This window comes from Elgaria multicarinata, chromosome 3 (genome assembly GCF_023053635.1).
Source record: "Elgaria multicarinata webbii isolate HBS135686 ecotype San Diego chromosome 3, rElgMul1.1.pri, whole genome shotgun sequence".
NCBI classification, from domain to species: Eukaryota; Metazoa; Chordata; class Lepidosauria; order Squamata; family Anguidae; genus Elgaria; species Elgaria multicarinata.
In genome coordinates, this window is record NC_086173.1 from 18,697,137 (window position 1) to 18,721,858 (window position 24,722).

Sequence of the window (24,722 nt, forward strand, 5' to 3'; positions counted from 1 at the left end):
TCATCTTAGAATGGTGAGTTACAAATTGTCAATAAAGGGGACACAGAGTTGCACAAAAAGTGGTATAGTGGCTAGAATGTTGGACTGGGAGTTAGGAGACCTGGGTTCTAGTCCTCGCTCAGTCATGGAAGCTCAATGGGTGACTTTGGGCCAGTCACAGACTCTCAGCCCAATTTACCTCACAGGATTGTGATGCTAAAATGGAGATGGGGATTACATATGCTGCCTTGGGTTCCTTAAGGAGGAAAAACAGCGAGAATTGCTTATACTAATTTATATGTATAGAAGCAAATTAAAAAATAATTACTATCATTTAAACAGAAATGCAATACATCTCACCATAGTGGATAAGACTGACCAGATGCTAACTTTTGATAGGCAACTTCAAAGCCCCTCCTCTCCTTTCTTATAGTTTCTTGTAGTTCTTTATCTTTAGACTGGACTTAGACAGCCCTTCAAATAGAGGACTGCCCTCTGTAAGGTAGGATATTTGGCCATCCTACAAATCCATCTTAATCCACGCTTGGTGTCTGTCCTTCAGACTTGCTCAGGGCTGGAGGCTGCTGGGACTTTTTTTTTTTTTTAATCAAGACAGGGAACCTAACTAACTCTCTTCTGTATGGCCCGGTGGTTTTGAGCTTCCTGTTCAAAAACAATATCCTTGCAACACGGAAGTTCGCTCTGGGTGAGATCGTAGTGTGGAGAGCCTCGACAGGGCTAAAATGAGCCGGAGATCCAAGCCAGCAGCCCGAGGGCAGCTGGATAACATGCCCTCCTGTCTCCTTGAGGATCATGAGAACCAGCAAGTGTTCGAACTCTTGGGCAGGAAATGCATGGTAATTCTGTTATCATTCTGGGGAGGGAAGGCCTTGGCAGACCCCAGAGCTTCCCCTGAGTGGGGCAGAGGGAGAAGCTTGTCACTGGTGGCTGTGGGCTAGGATTCCATTGTCAAATTTGGATAAACCAAGCAATACAGTAGAGAAGAAGCATTTAGTTTGGTATGGATGCGAGAGAGCAGGTGACAGCTTTAGGTGAAACCCTATCAGCCTGACCTCCCTCTTCCCAGGGTTGTTTTGAAGATAAATTAGAAAATGGTGATGATGACTTAAGATAGGTGTAGTAACTCAGATGCTGAGAGATCCTGGAGAATTGGAGCTTGGGAATGTGATGCAGGGATGCATAATACAGTACAGGCCTAGGAACAGTTCAAGTAATCATTTGTCATTTGAATGTGTTAATCAGTCTAAATACTTGCATATGTACAGGGGGCATTTGCCTAGTTTAGAAAGGCGAAGAATACGATCAGGTTAGTTAAAAAACAAAACAGACGGCAACTCGCCCTGTAGGCTGCTTAATCCCAACCAAGTTTTCTTCCTGTGTGTGTAATCTTGCTCCATCTTTCATGTTTTAGAAATTTGAGGTATCTGACTCGGAAACAGTTTGATGTATCAGGGAGAATATAGCGCTGTTCAGTTTCTGTATACTGCTTTGTCTGCAGGAAATGGGGACAGAAAACCACTTCCTGAAAAGGCCCCAGCCCCAGTGTCATGGCTCTGACAGTGATGACATACAGCCACCATGAGGTGGGACTGCAAGTCAAAACCACCCCCACTAACGCTTCCAACAGGCCCTTTTCATTCCGCTCAAAAATACTGGGCCAGAACACGAGGGGAATATCCTGTCACAAAATAGATATACAGCCTACAAGTTGCCTGGTAACATCGTATGGGTTATTCCACATTGGGCTGATGTAATTTCTCCCAAGTGATGCGATTTCCTCCTAACTAACATTTGGAACTGCAGTTCTGAGACAGTGTTGAGAATTCTCATTTAAACCTTCTTAGTCTGTTTATTTTATGTGTGTGTATGTGTGTGTGTCCCGGTCTCCCCCATCTTTTTTTTGCCCCCAAATTGCTGAGGTGATGCAGCCACTGACTTACTAGTTTACTTGGTACTTACTGGTTTAAATTTGTAATGTAGCTGAGGCAAGGCATGCCTTTATTTTAAACCAATGTTCCTTCTTAATTCCAAAATATCAATTCATTCCAAAAATAACACACAAAACATGTTCCTGAGATCACTTATGCTACTATACTATATGTATCTACTCAGAAGGAAGTCTGATTGAATACAAGGCTTACACCCAAATATGTGGGTTTAGGGCCAGATCTACACAGAGCAGTATATGATCTACTTTGAAAACGGTTTGAAAACTGTCTGTGGAGTGTGTTCTGGGCCCCAACAGTTGTCACTACTGTTAAACCATTTTAAAGCAGTAGTGTAGATCCTGCCCAGGATTGTCGCCTTAAGGAAGTTCACTGAAGGAATGTTGCCCATCTCACCCTCTCCCTCTGCCCTCCAAAAAGCCTTCCAGAGGTTTGGGCCCCCCCTCCTGAACAATTTAGAATGGTTTAGGATGGTGTGCAGGGGGGCAAAATTGAAACTTGGGGGGGGGCTCCTTTCCCAACAGCCCCCTCCTCCATCCCCTCCATCCCACGTTGTTCAGGAGGGCTCCCTGACCCTCCGGAGAGACTTTTTGGGGTGCAGATGGTTGCAGTGAGGAGGAGGGGACAGAAAACTTTACTTCCATGAACTTCCTTATGCTAACTAGTCTTCAGATCCAAGCCGATGTAAGTTCTTTGTTTTGTTTTGCCATAGCTGTGGAGAAGCAACCACTATTTTGTGGTGGTGCTTCACTTCCCCAGGTGTTATGCCATCACCCCTCCCTAGGTTGCAATAAATTTGAGCGTGTCTGTTGTTTCGGACACAAAAGTGCGAACTTCCTAGCATTTGTGACTGGGCAACACTTCCTGATTTACACTTCCTTAGCATCACATCTTTATTTGAAAATGTAAAAAAAATCCCCAAACACCACAGTGGGGGAAGAGCAGTAAAACACGAGGAGGAAAGGGAAAGAGAAAGAGAGAGAGAGAGAGAGAGAGAAAGAGAGAGTAAAAGTAACCTTTTGAGCAATAGTGTACACACAACACAAATATTTCGGCCCATAGGCATGCACAACTCATTTCATTAGGACGTGCACCTTAAAGGCTCCAATTGGAATGGAGGAGGGGAAAGCGTGGTTCTCCCCCCACCCCCACACACACACTGTGGGAGAGAAGTTGAGGGGCTGTGAGGTTGAGATGCAGGGATGGCTGCCAGCCGCGCAGAGCTGAGGGAGCCAGGGATGCCTCCTCATGGAGTCCACTCCTTTTGTCTCCTGTTTTGTCTCACCCTCTTTATTCACAGCTGCCCCCACTGAGCTTTGAATCCTGGGGCTCATCTACACCAAGCAGGATATTCCACCATGAAAGTGGTATGAAAGCGGTATATAAAAGGCAGGACCACACTACTGCTTTAGTGAACCGCCCAGGGAGCTTCGGCTATTGGGTGGTATAAAAATGCAATAAATTATTATTATTATTATTATTATTATTATTATTATTATTATTATTATTATTATGGTATTGAAGTGCACTGCAGGATCTACACTACTGCTTTATAGTGGTACTGAAGTGCACTGACAACTGTTGGGCCCCATGACACATCTACACCAAGCAGGATATCATAGCACTATGAACACGGTAGGAAAGAGGTATATGGTATGTGTCAGTGGGCCCCAACACTTGTCAGTGCACTTTAATACCACTACAAAGCAGTAGTGTGGCTCCTGCCTTTTATATACTGCTTTCATAGTGGAATATCCTGCTTGGTGTAGATGAGCCCCTGGATAAATCAGTGGAGGAGAAGGGCAGGTGGGCAGACAGGCATCTCGAGTGTCTCAGTGCTCCTCAAGAGGGTGGGGGAACCCAGAAAAGAATGCAGGTCCAGCCCAAGGCAGGTCATTGCCTGAAGCGGAAACCTGCTGCGCCTTTCTCCCCCTCCCCTCCCTCAGCCACGGGATCCCCTGTCCCCTCCCTCTCAGTCTTTCTGCCTTCAGGTCTGCACTGCATGGATCCTGACTTTAGAGGTAAAGCTCCATCACATCAGCGTTATAGGCTTCTGTCGAGGTGAATTGCATGCAAAGGACTCAGATGACATCGACCATGTCCTGCTGTGATTGCGGTTCTTCTCCCCACCCCCCCTTTTAGTGACGTATTCGTGTGCTGGCGATGTGGGCGCTCATGTCCGCACTAAGGAAAATAAGCCGGCTTGCCAGCAGGGTCAGGGTGCAATGTGTGGCACCCGGCCTGCTTTGAGCAGCTGCTTCTTCTTGGACCCCCATGGCAGACAGTGAAGGAGGCTGTGTTGCCTGTAATCACATGTCTTGGGTTGCACATAGATAACATCATAATCCTTTATAGAGAGAATGGGGGCGCAAGTGTATGGAGAGCCGATGATGATGATGATGATGATGCAGGTCACTTATGTGGCAGCTGGGCTAAGACAGTGTTTCCTGCTGTAAAAAGGAACCGCCTAGAGAGCGTTGGCTATTGGGTGGTATAGAAATGAAATGAAATAATAAATAAACATGTAAAGTGTGAAGGGCATACTTTTTTAAAAAAAAAATGTGCCTGATTAATCAATAATACAGTATATCTTTTTAGTAAATTTAAATGTATTTCATTAATAAATATAAAGGCTTCAGCCTTCATATCAAATCATCTTTCTGACTGCATACATCATTTAGATCAGTGGTTCTCAACCTTCCTAATGCCGCAACCCTTTAATACAGTTCCTCATGTTGTGGTGACCCCCAACCATAAAATTATTTTCGTTCTTCTCTACACGATCCATTGTCATGGGATGATTTGCTAATGAAAATAATACATAACAATAGCTTTAATAATACAAAAGATGATACATGACATAGTTTAGTCAATACAGTTTCCTAAGACCATCGGAAATATGTGTTTTCCAATGGTCTTAGGCGACCCCTGTGAAAGGGTCATTCGACCCCCAAAGGGGTCCCGACCCACAGGTTGAGAACCGCTGATTTAGATTGTCATCCCATTGGGGCAGGGAAGTGTCATTTTCCATGTATACTGTTGGCATTGTATAATAATACAGTAATTGCAAATGTATCCTCCCTCCTAAAAAGAGTGTCCCTATTCCAGCCAACCACATCTTCCAAATAGGACATTCCACTCCTACCCTGAATATGTTTTTCTTTTCCAACTGTTACTCTACATTCAGTGATTTCAGAGTATGCTCAGTCCTTTTTAAGCTTTTGTGTTTTTTCCTTTTAGTGTTTTTTTTTAAATTGTACTTCTGTAAATTTTAAGGTTCCCCAAAGCACATAGATGCTTCCCTCTTTTTTCTCAGTGGCTGCATTATGGTTACAATCCAGACAGCGCTCACCACCTGAATTTTCTCTTAGAAAGCAGGGCCGGCCTTACCATCACGCAGCGTGAGACAACTGCCTCAGACAGCAGATATTGGGGGCAGCAGCAGCCCCCTCCTCCCAGGCATTCCTCTTGACCCCCAACCATTCCCATAGGGTCTATCCTGTACCCCCTAAATTAGCCTGCTGCCCTTGGGTGTGATGGACAACACTCTTCCATTACCACTGCTGAAGTAAGATTTAACTGGGATTTCTGTCAACTCCTGTACATAGAATGAGGGAAGGGAATAGTATCTCTAACTTATGCTATCTTAATGGATGCCCAGATGGGCACAATGGTGGGCTTGAGGAAAGTGTGGGAAGGAGATTTCGAAAGAGAATTAGAAGAAGTTAGATGGATTAAACTATGGAACAATAGACCATATATATCAGTATCAGCCTCTATTTGAGAAATTTCTCTGAAAACACTGCATAGATGGTACCGAACACCAGTACAATTAGTGCATATTACTAAAACTTGCAGTCCCCTCTGTTGGAAAGGCTGCAAGATAAAAGGCACGTATTTTCATTTATGGTGGTCTTGCTGATATATACAGGGATTCTGGAAGACAGTACACAGAGAATTAATTATTATTACTAGAGAAACAATTGTATATGATCCAGAACTATTTTTATTATCAATATATAAAAGACTCGAGTGACATGGTGAATGGACTGCAAATGTAAGCTATTGGAAGCAGTGAGGCAGAGATAGGGGATTAAGATGAGGGAAAGGCTAACAGTTTGATGATTGTTTGTAGGGAGTCTCAAGAGCTAGCATGATGCTGGGGCCTAAATCATGTGCTGCCCCCTTTTCACATTGCATCCTTGCCCCAACTAAATCATTAACTTGCTGCTTGTTCTTTCCTGATAGTCCATGGTCACAGCTGTGGCCCAGCTCTTCTTGGCTTTGCCTCAAGACAGCAGAAATTGGTCCAAGCAAGGCTCTGGGGTCCTGTGCTTTGTGAAGGATAATCCCAGGCGTTCATACTTCATCCGCTTCTATGATCTTAAGGTACCAACTCCTGGTTCTGTCATGACCTCTCCCTGCCCCTCATCCCTGCATCCCACTCTCACCAGAGGCAGCTATGGGCCTATAGCTCACTCACTAGAATGAGTTTTCATTCTATATTCATCCCATCTCATGCAGGGAACTGAGAACCGTCTCACAGTGTCAATGGTCTCTTTTCTGCTAGACTCCTGCTGCTCAGATTTAAACAAAATGAAGTGTTTTATGGGATAGGAATTCCTAGGAATAGATTGAAACAGGTTTGAAGGCAGTGCCAGAGAGGAAGAGTTTTGTGTGGAGGGGGTGTTGCTTTAGATACCAGAATATCTAGGCTGGCCTTGGGTATGATGCACCCTGACTGAGAGGGACACCAACACTCACTACTTCGCCTCAGACAGCAAAACATCTTAGTCCAGCCCTGTGTCTGCCCCATTCACATGTCCTGTGTGTGTATGTGTGTGTAGCATTACATAAAAATGTACATGTGGATGAGAGGAAGTGAATCCTATCCCTTACCTCAGTGCTCTGTCATGAAACACTTTTCCTCCCAACCTGCTCAGTTCTGGTACCAGAGCTGGGGCAGGAGAAAAATGTCTGCAATGACAGAGTATGGGAGTTAAGGTGAGAGAAGGAAGGCTCCGCTCCCCTCATACATGTTACTTTTTGTAGTAAAACATGAAACACACACACACACACCCCTTTTAGAACCAATTCGGCTGAAGAATTTGGTCCTGAGAATTAGGCCAAACTTAGGGAGATGTTGCTTGAGGTGCAAATCCTGACTGTACTTCCTTGCCTCCTGAACTTTTATATCTGGAATTAAAAATATCTAGATGTGGGGATGTGTAGGAAAAGCAAATTGTGAATCAATGTGCTTACTTTTTTCCTTCTTTACAGGATAGGAAAATGATCTGGGAGCAGGAATTGCTCAGCCAGCTGGTCTACCTTGCTCCCACCTCGTATTTCCACACCTTTTCAGGAGATGTGAGTATTCGAGTGTGTGTTTGTGGGTATATGCGTGTGCATGCATTGGGTTGAACTGTAAAGGACTCAGAGCGTCATCAGACAAGCATTTTAATGCACTCTCATTGCTGGGCACTCATGGATTTTGTGGGTCCTATTCATAATGACGTCTGCCTCCTGTACGTCTCCCGCCCCTTCTAGCCTTCTTCCCATGACAAAAAAAGACACTGTAAGTCCGATTTACTTTTAGCAATGGAACTTGACGCTATCTCCTGCTGTGTGCAGGAGAAGCAGCACGATAAAAATGGGCCACTGAATGGGCCACGTGAATGTTGTTTACTTCCTCTTTCTTCTCCATGAGAAAGAGGAAGTATTAAGCAACAAAAGCGGGGGCAGAGAAGCAATGGTAGCGAACCGTGATTCCCCCACCCCCATCTGATGGAGCTCTCAGTGAGAGAGTTGGAGTTATATAGACTAGGTTTGCATGAGACAACAACCCATCATGGGCAGCCATGGTTGTTTGCTGTGCCGTCTAAACCCAGAGCACTTAGTTTTCACACCGAGAACCCATGGGTTGTTACAGGATTATTTTCACCCCTGGTAGGTTGTCATCTCATCCAAACCCAGGAGACCAATTTCATTGTGGATTGCAGTAATTAACTACAGAGCTGCTCAGCAAGAGCTGCAAAAAAGTTTGTTCCACTCTCTTTTCGCGATCTCACTAGTGCCAAAATGGCATTTCAGAAGGACTGTCATTCATTACCCAGGATTTTTCTTTTTCAGTCCCTCAAAAATGAGCAATTGGTGTTGTATTGTTTTTAAAAATATTATTTTTCTTGGTCTTGCGCAAGTGTAATCTTATGGCTGTCTGATACGTGGACCAATTTCCTTGTCTGATTCAGCTGTGAAAGGGAGCAAGTAACATACAAGGAAATTGATAAGAGGAGGCTGCATATAGGCTAATTTGAGTGCAATTTCTAAAGAACAGGGGAGAAATAACACTAAAGGAAGGAGGGACTCAGTGGCGCAATTTAGAAGCAGCGAAAATGGAGGGTGAGACAAAGGAATAAGTGCATCAAAAGCAGGAGCAGGGGGGATAATATCTTCTCCTTGGCAACGTGATCCTCTTGCTTTTAAGTGAGCCATTTTGAAGTGGCCAGAGAACTTCAGCTATTAGGCAGTATAGAAATGGAATAAATGAAAAAATAAATAAAATAGGTGTTGAACTGATACTTCTCAGTGTCTTTCACCTTTTCAGCACTTCCCAAGTCTATAGCTACTCTGGAAAGGGGAGATATTAGTATCTTCCCCCATTTTGGGGGCTGCTTTTCAGAGCACTTACTGCTACGATTACTGTGAGCTCCATCACACCTTCTTTTTTTATCTGGTTTTCATCTACGTTTTCCTCCTCCATTTCCTTAGTGAGTCGAGCACCGGGCACTTTCACATCTGTGCATTGTTGCGCTCTTTCAGCTCATGTATCTTTTCACCTGAAGCGCTGCTATGCCAGTGAAATCTCTCGCCCCACCATTTGGGAAAGGTTTACAGGGGAGGAGGAGCGAAGGTTTGTTTCGCTGGTTTCAAAGGGTGGGCAGATGAACAATCATTTTAACTAATTTCTTTTGTAAAGGTGGTCAGGTCCCCTTCTTTGCTCCAAGGTAACCAAAATGCTTACATCTGCATAAGTTTTAAAGATAAAGAGATCAACTTGGCATGAATCAGATCGGTTTTAATCAGATCGGTTTATCCCTTGATTTTTTAGTGTTTTTAATTTTCCCCCTTAAACCCTTTTCCTGAAAGTCCACCAGTGTGAAGGATCAATTTTCCTTACCTTAGATCTGCTAGTTCCCTTACTCAAGAGTAAATCCCATTGCTTTCAATTGCATTTACATCCAAGTCATACTAAAATCCCATGCATGCTTACCTTTGAGTAAACCCCATTTTAGTAAGTCTCTCTCTCTCTCTGTTGCAGGAGTGCAACGTGGGGCTAAACTTTGCCAACGAGAGCGAGGCACGTAGTTTTCAACAAATGGTGGAAGAGAAGATGCAGAAGAGGAATCAGAAGATGGGTACGTGGGAGTTTCAAGCAAGGAGGGAGGGGGTTGCGTCTCTCCCCTGGTGCCCGATACCTTTCGGAAAAATTCTGCCTCCTTCAAATGATGGCTGTGGAAAGGAGAACGCTGTGTTGCGTTCGCAAAGTACACACTACAAACGATGTGCATGTAAGGCAGAAAAACTGGCTGCTTTTTCTGAGGCAAAGCAGTTTTGGGAAGGGCCATGTTTTTAAGCAGTGAAGTTGACAGTTGATAAGAGGGGTGTGTGTGGGTGCTTAACTCATTCCCTATTAGCCACTATTCTTTTCCAAGTTAATCCCCTCCCAGACCAGCTTCTTTTTCCCCTGTGGGGGTTTACAGAGTTTTAAAGAAATGCAGGAAGGAGAGAAATGAGAACATAATTTACACGTCCTTTAAGTTCTGACTGAAACCTGGAGCAGATTCACCAGCTCACTGACATCAGAGCCACCAGCCTCCACTGCATACAAGTCCTCTCAGGGAGAGGGCTGTAATTTGTGGTAGAGCACACGGAAGGTCTCTCCTGGTAGAGGTGGGAAAAACGCCTCCCTGAAACCTTGAAGAGCGGCTGTCAGGCAGACAATACTGAGTGAGTTGGAACAGTGATCTGCCACAATACAGCTCTGTATAAATAGACGTAATGACAGTTGATCACAATATACTACAGCAATTTGTGGAAAGAGTCATAAAATTAGTGGGGATGATTTTTCACATGTTTCTGTGTTTGACTGCATGGCCTCTGTACTTTAAAAATGTTAATACTTTAAAACTGCTACCAACTGTCGCTGCTAAGGCCATCAGACGGAAAGGAATCAGCTGCTGAACTTTGCAGCTAAGGATCAAGTGCCTGAATTTGCTTCTTCTTTTTTCTCCTCCTCCCTCCCAGTCCCCTTTCCTTTTGTGTCATGTTTTTTAGATTGTAGGCCTGTGGGCAGGGATTGTCTTAAGAAATATTTTTGTAAGCCACCTTGAGAGCTGTTTTGGCTAAAGGATGGGATAAAAGTACTATGATAAAAAAATACACATAGGGTAGGTGCTTATGTCATTTCAGGATAAGGCAAGCTTAGCTGGAAAGTCTGCTTGGATTGTCTCAGAAGCCTGCCATTTGCTGGGGGTCACCCAGGCACTTGGACTGGCTTGCAGCCAGGGCTCTGAACAGATCTTACGTTATGCCACAAAATCCTCATTTATGCATCGAGGTAGCCCAACTTGTGCACAAACTGAATTGAGCAAACCCATTTAACAAATGTAAATTTAGTTGATTTTACAAAAAGTTCCTCAACTGAAGTCTCTTGTTTTTATTCCAACCCTCCTCCATAACTTTTTGTAGAATTTGGGATTCGGTGATGGGGAGCAACACAGTAGACAGGGAGTTCTGGGTGAGAGAAAGAGAAAAATGTGTGTGTGGGTATGGTTAATGTGAACAGCTGGAGGATGTGGAGAAGGGACATGCTACCATGCAGTTGCAGGAGCTCTGTCCCTGAACCTGTCTTTAGCAGATATTACATGCATGTTTTCAAACATTTTGCCACAATGATTGCTAGAAACTTTTTTTAAAAATGAAATGCTTAGGAATTCAAATTTTCCACAGTACCAAATTCCACACTTTTAGAACTGAAGGAGAGTGAAGAGGTCTGTATATATTTTCCAGCACCTCATCCTAAACCTATTTTCACCACTAAAGCGAGTGGCTCCTACAGCAGAAAGAACCCAAACGAACATAGAGCTGTGCAGGACAAGAGCATCTAGTTCAGTAACCTGTTTCCAATGGAGGCCAGACAGATCCCTTAAGGAGCAACACAAGCAGGGTATGAATGAACCCTATTCCCCTCCTTCTTCATACACCTCTTCCTCTTTCACAGATAACAGACAACTGCCGCCACCACCACCTCCAGTCAACGGAGGTATGTATCCCTCCTCTAAACCCATCATCTTTTGTCTACGGTCTCGTGTGGCACAGAGCGGTAAAGCAACAGTTTCTGCAGCTGAAACTCTCCCCACGGCCTGAGTTCGATCCCAGCGGAAGCTGGTTTCAGGCAGCTGGCTCAGGTCGACTCAGCCTTCCATCCTCCCGAGGTCGGTAAAATGAGTACCCAGTTAGCTGGGGGAAAGGTAATAATGGCTGGGGAAGGCAATGGCAAACCACCCCGCTATAAGGCCTGCCAAGAAAACGTCAGTGAAAGCAGGTGTCCCTCCAAGAGTCAGTAATGACTCAGTGCTTGCACGAGAGGTTCCTTTCCTTCCTTCTCATAAGAGTGTAGGAGTACACCATGCTGGTTGTGGGCTTACCCCAATTGCTGGAAGAAGGAGAAGAAGCATTGCTACACCTGAATCCTAGAATCCATGGACAGCAATGCTGGCTGGGAGAAGTTCCCGGCAGCCCCAGTTCTAGAAGGAGCTTTAACAGGGGAATTGATGATGAAGTCTCACTAATCACTGGTCTCTTTGCCTCTGTTAGACAGAAGATCAACTCTCCCGCGGTCCCCATTGTCTGGGGTTGACTTGAATGGTAAGCAGCTTGCAGGTTTGGGTGGCATACAGTGCTTCAAATTAGGCTTTTATTGTGCAATTACCTGGCCTCATTTATGGAATGTTACTGGAGTTCCAGATGTCGTCATCATTCACTTGAAACTGTCCCGTGTTTACCCTCTGCTACTTCTGTCCTTTTTGTTACTAGGGGAAAAAAATCTGTTAAGGAGGAAAAGACAGGCACAATGACTTTTGACTGGTACTGCTCGGAGCCCTCAGAAATTTCCTTCCTTTGTTTTTTTCTTTCATTATTTTATATCCCCTACCTTCAACTGCAAGAGTCCACAGGGTGGGCAACCAATTCAACATGAAAACAGAATATAACTGTAAAATCTAAGATGGACAATACTAAAAATAGGAACATACCAAACAGAAACAGCAAAAGATCTCTTTGCACAACAGCAATAAAACCTTGTTTAACTGCTTAAAAAACAACAACACCCAAGCAAGATTTAACACCACTCAAGTGACCTTTTATTACAGAGTGCGAAATTTCACCACTCTCATAGAATCATAGAATAGCAGAGTTGGAAGGGGCCTACAAGGCCATCAAGTCCAACCCCCTGCTCAATGCAGGAATCCACCCTAAAGCATCCCTGACAGATGGTTGTCCAGCTGCCTCTTGAATGCCTCTAGTGTGGGAGAGCCCACAACCTCCCTAGGTAACTGATTCCACCCTCGCACTGCTCTAACAGTCAGGAAGTTTTTCCTGATGTCCAGCCGGAATCTGGCTTCCTTTAACTTGAGCCCGTTATTCCATGTCCTGCAGTCTGGGAGGATCGAGAAGAGATCCTGGCCCTCCTGTGTGTGACAACCTTTTAAGTATTTGAAGAGTGCTATCATGTCTCCCCTCAATCTTCTCTTCTCCAGGCTAAACATGCCCAGTTCTTTCAGTCTCTCTTCATAGGGCTTTGTTTCCAGACCCCTGATCATCCTGGTTGCCCTCTTCTGAACACGCTCCAGCTTGTCTGCGTCCTTCTTGAATTGTGGAGCCCAGAACTGGACGCAATACTCTAGATGAGGCCTAACCAGGGCCGAATAGAGAGGAACCAGTACCTCACGTGATTTGGAAGCTATACTTCTATTAATGCAGCCCAAAATAGCATTTGCCTTTCTTGCAGCCATATCGCACTGTTGGCTCATATTCAGCTTGTGATCTACAACAATTCCAAGATCTTTCTCGTTTGTAGTATTGCTGAGCCAAGTGTCCCCCATCTTGTAACTGTGCATTTGGTTTCTATTCCCTAAATGTAGAACTTGGCATTTATCCCTATTAAATTTCATTCTTTTGTTTTCAGCCCTGCACTCCAGCCTATCAAGATCACTTTGAAGTTTGTTTCTGTCTTCCAGGGTATTAGCTATCCCACCCAATTTTGTGTCATCTGCAAATTTGATCAGCGTTCCCTGCACCTCCTTGTCCAAATCATTAATAAAAATGTTGAAGAGCACTGGGCCCAGGACTGAGCCCTGCGGCACCCCACTCGTTGCCTCTCCCCAGTTTGAGAAGGTTCCATTGATAAGTACTCTTTGAGTCCGATTCTGTAGCCAGCTGTGGATCCACCTAATAGTTGTTCAATCTAGCCCACTTTTAGCTAGTTTGTTAATCAGAATGTCATGTGGTACTTTGTCAAAAGCTTTGCTGAAGTCAAGATATAGGACGTCCACAGCATTCCCACAGTCCACAAGGGAGGTTATCCTATCAAAAAATGAGATCAAATTAGTCTGACAGGATTTGTTCCTGACAAATCCATGTTGGCTTCTAGTAATCACTGCATTGATTTCAAGGTGTTTACAGATTGACTTCTTTATAATCTGCTCCAGAATTTTCCCAGGGATGGATGTCAGACTGACTGGTCTGTAGTTCCCAGGTTCCTCCTTTTTGCCCTTTTTGAAGATAGGGACAACGTTAGCCCTCCTCCAGTCGTCCGGCACCTCACCCGTCTTCCATGATTTTGCAAAGATAATAGACAAAATTACTCTCACCCTCTAGTAACATTTCGGAGCTGTAGGTTCCAAGCTGCAAAAAGGTAATCATCAAGCATTGAGCAGAGGGTTGGGCTTGATGGCCTTGTAGGCCCCTTCCAACTCTACTATTCTATGATTCTGTTCCTCATCTACACCAAGCAGGATATTGCACTATGAAAGTAGTATGAAAGTGATATATAAAAGGCAGGAGCCACACGACTGCGTTATAGTGGTATTGAAGTGCAATGACAACTGTTGGGGCCCATTAACACATACCATATACCACTTTCATACCGCTATATCCTGCTTGGTGTGGCGCCTGCCTTTTTTATACCACTTTCATACCACTTCCATAGTGCAATATCCTGCTTGGCGTAGATGAGGCCTAAGTCATTCCAAGAAGTGTGCTACCCCTATGAACCGCCCAGACAGCTTCGGCTATGGGGCGGTATAAAAATGTAATAAATAAATAAATAAATAATAAACCCCTGTCCATGGTGCTTTATCACCTGCTGTAGTGTTTACTGACTGCATCTTCTCCATTATCCATGGGCTTCATCGGAGCCCGGCCTTAAGACCTCTCTAGTGATGACCAAGAAGAAAGAATACATGATTGTATACTTTCACTTTTTGTTCCAATATCTGGCAATCTACAGTATATACTGTCCTCATATAATGCTAGAATCCTGGTGGGACTTTTTTGCTTGTGGGACTCTTTTTAGGTTCTCCCACCATCACCACACACAGTTTTGTTTAAAGGGGAGGATGTGTCTTTTATGCAAGAGAAAAAGGGGCACACAACCTTATTTATTTAAAAAATGTTTTTACCTTGCTCTTCAGCTGTAAATTCTTCCACAGCAGCTTACATGAGTTTATTAACAAACAAGACAGTTCAACATGAAAAAAGAGGGGACAAAGAAACACAAAGAACACATGAAATGGCAGGCATTGCTGGGGTGGGGAGGGTTATGTTCACTGGTGTTTGGCTCATTAACGCACGTTATGTTCCCCAAAGGGCCCAGTATGCATCCAAGCTCCCCTCCGGCTGCTTTGCCTTTGCCTACAGTTGACATCCAGAATCCAGACATCACTTTTTCTCGCTACCGTGGGCTCCCTGTTCCTACCACAGTGGATAAGAAGAAGGGGAAAAAGAAGATTTCGAAGGCTGACATTGGAGCTCCGAGTGGGTTCAAGTGAGTGCCTCTAGAAGCTATACACCTCGCAAGGGAACTGAATAGTAGCTTCATCCCACGTACCTGTTTCCCTCGAATTATCCCCTACAGCACTAAGCTGTCACTGTTGTTGTTGTTGGCTAAATCACCCCCTGGGCGGCAGTGCTCCGAAGATCCTTTGCATACCAGGAAACGGGTTTAAGGGGGGAAATGTAAAAAATCATAAAAAATCAACGGATGACCCAATCCAATTCAAATGTGGTATGCTTAAAGCTCTCCTTAATATCTATTACTGTGCCAATTTTGATGTCTTTAGCTTTAAAACTTACACAGATGTAAGCATTTGTTTAATTTTTCTTTAAACATATCAAATCCTGCTCCTGCGCCCCCAGTGGCCACTCGGAAAACAACAAATGATTTGCTCCAAAAGTAGTCACAAAATAGGTTGATTCTTTTGCCTTTATAGCACAATTAAAGCAGGATGCATGGGAGTACTTCACAGTCAAAGCAGATTATAAACTGGAAAATTTCAGAGTACTTTGCATAGAATTTGCAGTGATTGCACAGTATAACGCTGGTGTGATAAAGCTCAAGGGAAGAGCATCTCCAAAATTTCAAACAACATTATAGAGAGGATTCACTGACTCCCAGCATGTATTTTTCTTATGTTCCCTTATCAGACTTTCTTGGCTCTCCACGATAGCCGAGGGGGGGGGGGGTGGTTTTGATACTGTCGCTCCTTACTGATATGGACGTTTTCTTTAAATCAGTTTGAGAACTGCTGTGCTTTAGAGCAGGGCCACTCAATTACATGCTGAGTGGGCTGGCCTGACCCTGTAATTTCTTGCCTGGGGTAGGGGTTGAGGAGCTGTTGCCCATCTCGAACAGGAGTTGTTTATAATGGCAGACGGCCATCTTGTCCTCACTACAGGGTGCTGCCGTGTTTTCTTCTCGGTAGCCCATTCACAGGTGCAGCATCATAAGGAAACAGAAGTAGGGTGCAAACAAGTCATAGGGTACAGTAAAGGGAATGTGGAGAGGAAGAGGCAAAGTGTCTGGGAAGGCAGGTTGGTGAAGATGTCACACAACCTGTGGGTTGCTAAAACGGGATAGGATTTTCATGGGTGCCAGTTCCAGTCCTACAGTTTCAATGTCAAAGCTGACTGGATCCTGGGGCTCAGGATCTGGGTCATCTTCAGATCCATTATGACAAGGGTGCTAAATTCCATTGCAGAGAAGCTCTTGGGGCCCCTGCATTTCAGTGGTGGGTGGGGCCTAAAACAAAAGGGGATTTGGCCAAAGGCAAATGGGGTGGAGCCATGATACCCCAAAATACCTGCATATTTTAGATTAAAGCTCTAAGTGCCGGGAACTAAGACTTAGGTGAGGCCTTTCAGTCTTTTAGAATGGGGGGGAAACTGCACAAAATCTGGGAATCCTCCCAGTCATCAGTGGTCAGGGGAGAGGGGTACAGCCATCTGGGGACCCCTGGAGGGCCAAATTGGGACCTCTGGCATGCTGGATGTGGCCCTAAGCCTGAGGTTCTGCACCCCTGCATTATTAGCTCCGCAAGATGATGAAGTTGTACATTTGCTGGGTCCTCAAAACCAGTGAAGAACCCACTGCACCATTCCCACTTTGCATGGAACACTCAGGAACCTCAAAGCTTCTCCCCATCTCTTCCAAGGGTATCTCAAAGTCTTCTGAAACCTTACAGCTGGTACTGTTCAAAGCCAGCACCATGATGGGGCGACAACAAGTTGACTTCGATTACTGTGATTCACTGATAACTGGATGTTTTGTGTTTTTCTTCCAGGCATATTCAGCACATTGGATGGGATCCCAACAGTGGGTTTGATGTACGTAGCCATTGTAGTCCATTTGTGAACTTGAAAGAGAGAGGCTGAATGTGGGGATGGGACTCTGTTGGGTGAGGTCTCTGATGGGGATGAGGTTAGACTTTCGAATTACTGCAGTCCAGCCAAACTCTGTCTTTATGTGTGAACTACCTGTTTACTGCCTGCCTGATGGGGAAGTCACGAGGCCCTCATTGTCAGGGTTTGCATGTTTTAAGGTGATGTTGGATCCAGTTCTTGTGCAATAAGTTCAGATCAAGGCAGAAGCAAAGAGAAAACAAGGCTGGTCTGCAGCTTAACAGGAGTCTCCTAGTTATTGAAGTCCAGGATGCAAGTCTAGACTGGAAGCATCTACAGGAGTCAAAGTGTTTCACCTGACTTTCTTTGGCCTTTTGGCTGGTGTGGCTGGTCTCCATCACTCCTTTGGCAAAAGCTGGGTGGTGGGGCACCAGCTGAATGTCTAAGGAATCCTTCCCCATCCTGATGCCCTCCAAATAGTTTGGACTACATTTCCCATCAGTCCCACCTCGTCTTTGCTCCAATGCACATGCACACTCTCCTGGAGGTGCCTTGCCTTAATACAGGGATGGGTAACCTGGTGTCCTCCAAATATTTTGGACTACAACTCTCTTAAAACCCAACCAGCATGACCAATGATCAGGGATTATGGGAGTTGTAGTTGAAAACATGTGGAGGGTACCAGGTTCTTAACTGAAGTGGCTCTCAGGGTTTTGTTGCAGACATCTCAATATAACATCAAGTTTTTCCTTCAGTAGCTAGTAGGACCTTGCATGGGACATTAAGTGGTCTTTAAAACTCTATATTACTACTTGTTCCTTTCCATGTGGCTAGCAAAGTAAGCAGGTCAAAACAACTGTGCTTAATCTGTAGAACATCTGTGCTGCTTAGTGTGGATTACTGTGGCACAAAACGCATGTTATTATTATTTTTTAGCTGCAGTGATCCCATAGCCCTTAATAACGGCATGGCTGTGCTAAAGACGATACACTAAACCACGGTGGTTTAGCATTATGGCTTAGTATGTCTTGTGAACCATTCTTAACCATGGTGGCTACATAACCACAGTTTAAACACGCTCACTAACTGTTTGCTTAGCTGTGTTGGCTGAACAGGGCCTTTGTTTCTTTTCCAGGTTAATAACTTAGACCCTGATTTGAAGACCTTCTTCTCCCAGGCGGGAATCAGTGAGGATCAACTGACGGATGTTGAGACTTCAAAGATTATCTATGATTTCATTGAAGGACAAGGAGGGCTGGAGGCTGTGAAGGAAGAGCTGAGACGACAGGGTGAGCTGCTGGAACGGGAGGGGCTCTCTAACCTCAGGTGTCTTTGGCCCGTTGTCTCCTTAGGTTGGATCAGTTGAAGACTCCAGACCCTGGTCCCTAGCTAGAATTGCACCAACTATTAAAAGGCATGTGGATTTTTTGTTGAGTTTGAATCTAATAACTTCCAGAGGAAAAGCTGCAGCAGCAAAAACAACAAAGACTCTTGTGACACTTTAAAGACTAGTTGATTTATGGTGGGATAAATTTTGTGGAGTAATGGAGTCCACTTTATCAGATGCATGGAGCGTTCTCCTCAATTTGTGCGTATATACAATTTCACTTAATACAGAGTCAGACCTATGCTCATAAGAACATAAGGAGAGCCCTGCTGGATCAGACCAAGGGTCCATCTAGTCCAGCACTCTGTTCACACAGTGGTCAACCAGCTGTTGACCAGGACCCCACAAGTAGAACACAGTGCAACAGCACCCTCCCACCCATGTTCCCCAGCGACTAGTATATACAGACTTACTGCCTTTGATATTGGAGGTTGCACTTAGCCATCAGGGCTAGTAGCCATTGAAAGCCTTCTCCTCCAGGAATTTATCCATCTCCCCTTTAAAGCCATCCAAATTGGTGGCCATCACATCTTGTGGTAGTGAGGTCCACCTAGCACTGTCAGCTTTGAATGGCAGATTGCTTCTTAGGGCACAACCCTATGCACGTTTAGACACAAAAAAGTCCTACAACACCCAGCATGCCCCAGCCAGCTACGCTGATTGGGGCATGCTGGGTGTTGTAGACATTTTTCTGTCTTAACGTGCATAGGATTGTGCCCTTAGGGTACTTCCAGATGAGGGTTTTATTGCACTGTTGTACTGTCTCCTTCATGAACATTTAGGGGGGTGGGGGGTCCCAGATGACATCATCATCCACTCCTAACCTTCCTGCTGCTTCTTCCGTGGTTTTTTACAGCAGAAAATTGGTTAAGGAGATTGATAGCGATAGGATCCCTCCCTCTGGAAGCTCTTCAGTTGTGTCAGGGATAGACTGGAATTATATTTCCAGACCCTAGATCAGGACCATCTGCAACCAGAGTGCCTCTGACCATGTGCAAAGTGTTTTTCCATAACCTCATCTCCAAGCTTTTGGGGTGCTTTATGCAGGGCTGGGGAACCCATGGTCCTATAGAGCAGCCTTTCCCAACCTGCCACCCTCCAAATATGTTGGACCTCAACTCCCATAACACCTTTGAAGGTTGCCAAGTTGGACAAGGGTTGTTGTGAATTTTCACTGTATATATATTTAAGCTTTATATAGCAGGGTCACAGACTGTTTTTCGCATCATGGCCGTTTTCTTTCCCACTTTCTGGTCTATATTCAACCAAGGAAAACATCTGATGAAGTGGACTCTCCCCAATGAAAAAGTATGCCACAACAAATTTGCAAATCTTTTAGAAGACAAAGGACAAGACTCTTTGTTGGGTTTTACTCACTGAAGTGTCATCCACACAAAAAGAAAGATATATCAAAATCTTTTTTTCCCCAAAGTGCTAATATATACAGATTGTGATACTTTAAAGCTGACCTCGGGGATTTGAATGTTCTTACTTTTCTCTTTTCAGGTCCGAGTCATCCCCCACCCCCACCTCCGAATCGCTCAGGCCCCCGAAGCGGCCCTCTACCACCTGTCCCAGGCCCCCCAATTCCAGGTGCCCCTCCCATCGTAAACAGAGGACCCATCCCCTCCCCTCCCCAGTTCTCTCAGGGGCATTCCAGCTCTCGATTTGGGGCAAATCGTCCTCCACCGCCCCCATCTGGGCCAGTCCCCCCACCCCCTCCCCCACCTCCCCCACCTCCCCCACCTCCCCCCATGGGTTCTGCACCTTGTCCCCCTCTCCCTCTCCCCACTGGAGGGCCTCCGGCGGTGGTGCAGCCTGTTGCCCCTCCTTCCATGGGGCGTGGCGCATTACTGGATCAGATACGCCAAGGAGTGCAACTCAACAAGGTAAGGCACATTGAGGAGGCTTGGTGGATGGCTGATGCTTCGTGTGAGTGGCTGGTTTTCATAAATTCCAGTGTGGTGTAGTGGCTAAAGTGTTGGACCAGGGGCCAGGAGATCCGGGTTCTAGTCCCCACTCGACCATGGAAACCCACTGGGTGACTTTGGGCCAGTCACAGACTTTCAGTCCAACCTATCTCACAGGGTTGTTGTTGTGAGGATAAAATGGAGGAGGAAGAGGATTATGTAGGCCGCCTTGGGTTCCTTGGAGGAAAAAAGGCAGGATATAAATGCAATAATAAAAATAAATAAATAAAATGCAACCAGGAAGGGATTCTCCCCCTACCCTCTCATCTGGTCAATCTGGCTTTATTTCCCTCTGTGGCCTTGGCTCACTGGAGGTAATTCTTTATGTAATTCAGTGTGTGTGTGTGTGTGTGTGTGTGTGTGTGTGTGATAGCAAGGATTTAGCAATGTACAACAATTGAGGAAGGAGATATTAAATGAAAGAAATATGATGCCACAACTGTGTGTTCTCAGTGTGGCTCCAGGTTTTGAGGGCCCTTGAACAAGACCCCCTCAATGGGGCTCCTCCTTCAGGGATTCACCACCATTGTCATCAACTGCTGTTCCTCTTCCACACCATTGCTCCCGCTTGCTTGCTTGACGGGCAAAGAGCCAGTGAGCAAGTAGGCCGAGGAGTCTCCTGCTCTTCCTTCTCACCACCACCATTGCCTGGGCCAGAGTGAGAGGCAGGGGAACACCCAGTTTGCAGTGGGGAGGAGGAAGAGGAGCAAGTCTAGGGGGCTTTGGGGGTTTATTTATGTATTTTATTTATTAAATCATTTGTATCCCACCCTCTATCGCTAGGATCTCAGGGCGGCATACAGATAAAACCATGCAAACAATATAAAACAATAAATATACACAGCTAAAACCAAACCATTAACCAAGCTAAAGCCAGTATAGAATTTTAAAACAGTAAAAAATCAATTAAAACAATTATTAAAACTATGTGCAGGCGCAGTGAATTTAGCCATCAAAGTCGTTGTCAAAAAGCCATATCTTCACTTGGCGCTGAAATGAAACCAGCGCCGGGCACCAGTCAGGCCTCCAAGGGGAGGGCATTCCACAGCTGGGGTGCCACAACAGAGAAAGCCTTCTCCCATGTCCCACCATGGCGTACGTCTCACGTTGGCGGGACGCGGAGAAGGGCTCCTCCAACAGATCTCAAGTCTCGGGCAGGCAGATATAGGGAGAGGCGCTCCCTCAAGTACCGAGGTCCCAAGCAGGTGCCCGACAATGCCTACCCTGTGGGTTCTCATTGTTGAGCTCTCATTTGACTAAGGCATCCTTCTGCAACCGCATGCCAGCACATCCGGAAGCCACCAGGCTAGGGAAGGCTGAATAAAGGCCTAGTTCCCATTAGGCCCGTATCACTTCAATTGCAGGTGTGTGTGTCAGGGGTGGGGCTGCTCACATCATGGAATACTCCTTCGTGGCGTGGCAAGGGGAGGGAAAAGTCTTCTACAGATAGAAAACTAGGCTGTTGGGGGAAAGCTAGCTAGACCCTCTCTGATATCTATATTGAAGGAATGTTAATGTCTGGAATAGCATTCAGTTGGATGACCCCCTGCAGTTTGAAGCAGTGTAGCCTAGGCACAAGTTCACCATGTTCACGAGAACTTGGTCTAAGATTTTGCCTCTGCCCACTGTGTTGTGCCAACTTGCTGTACTTACATTTTGAGGAGGAGTGGGGTGAGTAAAAACTGCTTCACGTGGTTGAAAGGTTAACTTACTCAGGGCCCTAGGGTCCCTCAGCATTGGAAGCCAAAATTACACCTTTTATAACAGCCTCCCTATGCATTTCAGACGCCTGACGCCTTGGATTTGCCACCACTTGCTCAGAGCTCTGAAGGCCTGGTAGGGGCTCTTATGCATGTGATGCAGAAGAGGAGCAAGGTCATCCACTCCTCAGGTGAGTTTTGTTGCTCACTTCTGTATACTACATCTCACCTTGAGGCTTGCATGCTCTCAAATGACTTTTTCTTGTGCTCTCAAAAGTTCAGAGCTTTTGCACTTATCTGGAAGTGCAAGAACCAAGCAAAGATCTGAGACAAACACGGTCCCATTTTGCACGGGGTGAAATCTTGAGGCCCGCCCTGATCCTCTGTCTAGTGTTGGGCAGGTGGAGACAAAGGGACTAGTAGGGCAGGTTGAAATCACAGTTGAGGGCGGTGGGGGTTGATTGTACAGGGAATGCAGCCCCCTTGCAAACTAAGGTGCAGGTGCTCTCTTGAAATGTCATCCGGCCTTGTCTCCTCCTACATTGTTGCCCTGTTCTCCTTAACCCACAGACGAAGATGAAGACAATGGAGATGAGGATGAGGATGATGAGTGGGATGACTGAGTCCAGAAGAATACTGGCACAAAGCCTGAGCCTTCTATCAACCTGTTGCCATCTGAATTGCTGTGGGCATTTAATCGGGCTGTTATTCTCTTGTCGTTGCCTGCCCCCCACCCCCGGTTCTGCACACACAAGTTGTGTCTGGATTCCAACAGATGCAGGGGTAACTCTGCTTTAGTAAAGGCAGCAGAGGTTCATTATTTTCCCATCCCTCCTCTCCAGCATCACTTAGGCCTAAGCGTAATCCTCATTCTTGTCGCTCACCTGTGCATCTGGATGCCTTTGACAGTTTTAGAATGCGAGGCTGTAATCCTACCTCTTCCAAACCCTCAGTTTTGACAATGCCTCTTATAATCTCCTGCTCTAACTTTTTAACAGCCATATCATCTTTCGCCCAACCCCTTCATCATCCTTTCTTTCCCTTAGCCATCTAATCATGTGTTGTTGTTGTTTTTAAGTGGTTCCCCTTTTGAGGCCAACTTGCAGGTATGAAGATGATAGGAATGTAAACCAGAACTCTTTCTTATAAAATAACCTGTGCATTGTTAACTCACACTGAATCCTAGATGTCTGAATTCTTTGCACCCCTTTCTAAAGAATGTTTTCTCTTGCTTTAGCATTAGGAAGTGGCGGGGGGAGCAACGTCTAAACTTTTAAGACAAATATACCTATTTATCTTCCAACATGCCAGAATGCTTTGATCATAGTGTGACTAAGGGAGCAAAAAGCTGATCACAATGGATCTAATCTTAAGAAAAATTCTACTATCACAGAATTATGTCATGGAAATTACAGCATTTTCAATGCCTTGTATTCTAAGCTGCTCTTTCATTCACACAAGGGCTGTGTGTGATTCCTGCCAACCCTCTCCTCAGTCCCACATTATTCCCAATGGCCTCTCAACCCCCAGGAACAGATGTTTGGAGGGCACAGGAGGCTGGAGGCTGAGGAAAGGGGGAGATGGGAAAGCCCCGTTCCATGAACTCCGTTCTGTTCAGGGAAAGAAGACTTGGATCCCAATGTGCCTACCCAACAAAAATAAAATAAAACCTAAAAATAATTTGGAAGATCACAAAACAAATAGCTATGCCACTGAATATTGCAATAATTAGAAATTGTTCAGGCAACTAGCTCTACACAGGAAATCCTGTTTCCACCCCTGGTATTTTTGCACTTTGGATAAGAGTCTAGGCAGCCTGGTCCAGCCACAAGACCCTTTCCTTTGAATCCCCAGCACACATACAACCATAATCTTTTGGGGTCAGAGGCATGCTTCCTTTCTACTTCTGGCTCATTATTAGGCTCATATTCTGAAGGCTCCTGGTGAAGCATTAAAGAAGCACATATGGTGTGGTGGCAATGGCTGGCGGAGAGGAGGAAACACTATCTGAAGGTTTCTACATTATAAACATATTGGTTTCATACCTGGTTAGGTCATCCAGCTTCCCACACACACTGCTATTAGCCCAGAATAGAAGCTCCCATTGACACCAATGGGAGATTCCCCCCCCACTCCCCCAGAGCTAATAGTGTGAAGTGTTTTTTTGTCTGGGGCAAGAAGAGTTAAACTTTCCCTCCCTGTAGCCTCAATGAAAATGTTGGGGAGGGGAGTCCTTGCTATTAGTGAGATTTTTTTTTAAGCAACAATCCTGACATACTTCCTAGTGACATATTTTAGCCTCACATCTTGTTTGGCCCACACTCTGCCTTCTCGCTATTAACAATCAGAGAAAGACATTTTGTTGATAAGAAGATCTTTGCGGACATCTTCTACAACCCCCTGAAGAAGGCCTTGAAAAGGTACAGGCCGAAACACGTCGGGCTTTACAGTCAACAATAAAAAGTTCAGCATCCTGAGAATTCGTTTTCCCCTTCTTTTCGCTTCTTTAGATCATCCCTAAGCGTTGACCATGCTGGATAGGCACAATTTCTGCAGGGCCACAAACTGCTCACTCCTGGTTTAGACCGTTCTCTCTGCATGTCAGCTCAACTGCTGTCAAGGTCATTGTGAAAGCTCATTAAACAGGGTTTTTAAAATGACATTTTCTCTTCGATCACAAACATACATATTTGTGCATACTTAGACTTTCTCCTAAGCATGGGCATCTACAGGAATTTTTCCAGGGGTGTGGGGTGGTGTA

At 45.2% G+C, this 24,722-nt stretch overlaps 1 protein-coding gene across 1 annotated transcript; it reads left to right on the plus strand.

Annotated features, from left to right (window-relative positions):
* Nucleotides 1-640: 640 nt before the first annotated feature.
* Nucleotides 641-23,136, plus strand: WAS (WASP actin nucleation promoting factor). The gene is made up of 12 exons (XM_063123084.1): nucleotides 641-836; nucleotides 6,195-6,335; nucleotides 7,227-7,313; nucleotides 9,265-9,361; nucleotides 11,227-11,268; nucleotides 11,823-11,873; nucleotides 14,874-15,051; nucleotides 16,847-16,889; nucleotides 18,040-18,193; nucleotides 19,798-20,180; nucleotides 22,047-22,152; nucleotides 22,532-23,136. The coding sequence occupies exons 1-12, from the start codon at nucleotides 723-725 to the stop codon at nucleotides 22,582-22,584; spliced, it is 1,449 nt and encodes a 482-aa protein (XP_062979154.1). The 5' UTR covers nucleotides 641-722; the 3' UTR covers nucleotides 22,585-23,136.
* The last annotated feature ends 1,586 nt before the right edge of the window (nucleotides 23,137-24,722 follow it).

Coding starts and splice junctions, on each gene's coding strand:
- WAS (XM_063123084.1), top strand. CDS start 723: ATGAGCCGGAGATCCAAGCCAGCAGCCCGAGGGCAGCTGGATAACATG. Junction 11,874..14,873: donor GTCTGGGGTTGACTTGAATG/GTAAGCAGCTTG, acceptor TGTTCCCCAAAG/GGCCCAGTATGCATCCAAGC. Junction 15,052..16,846: donor GGAGCTCCGAGTGGGTTCAA/GTGAGTGCCTCT, acceptor TTTTTCTTCCAG/GCATATTCAGCACATTGGAT.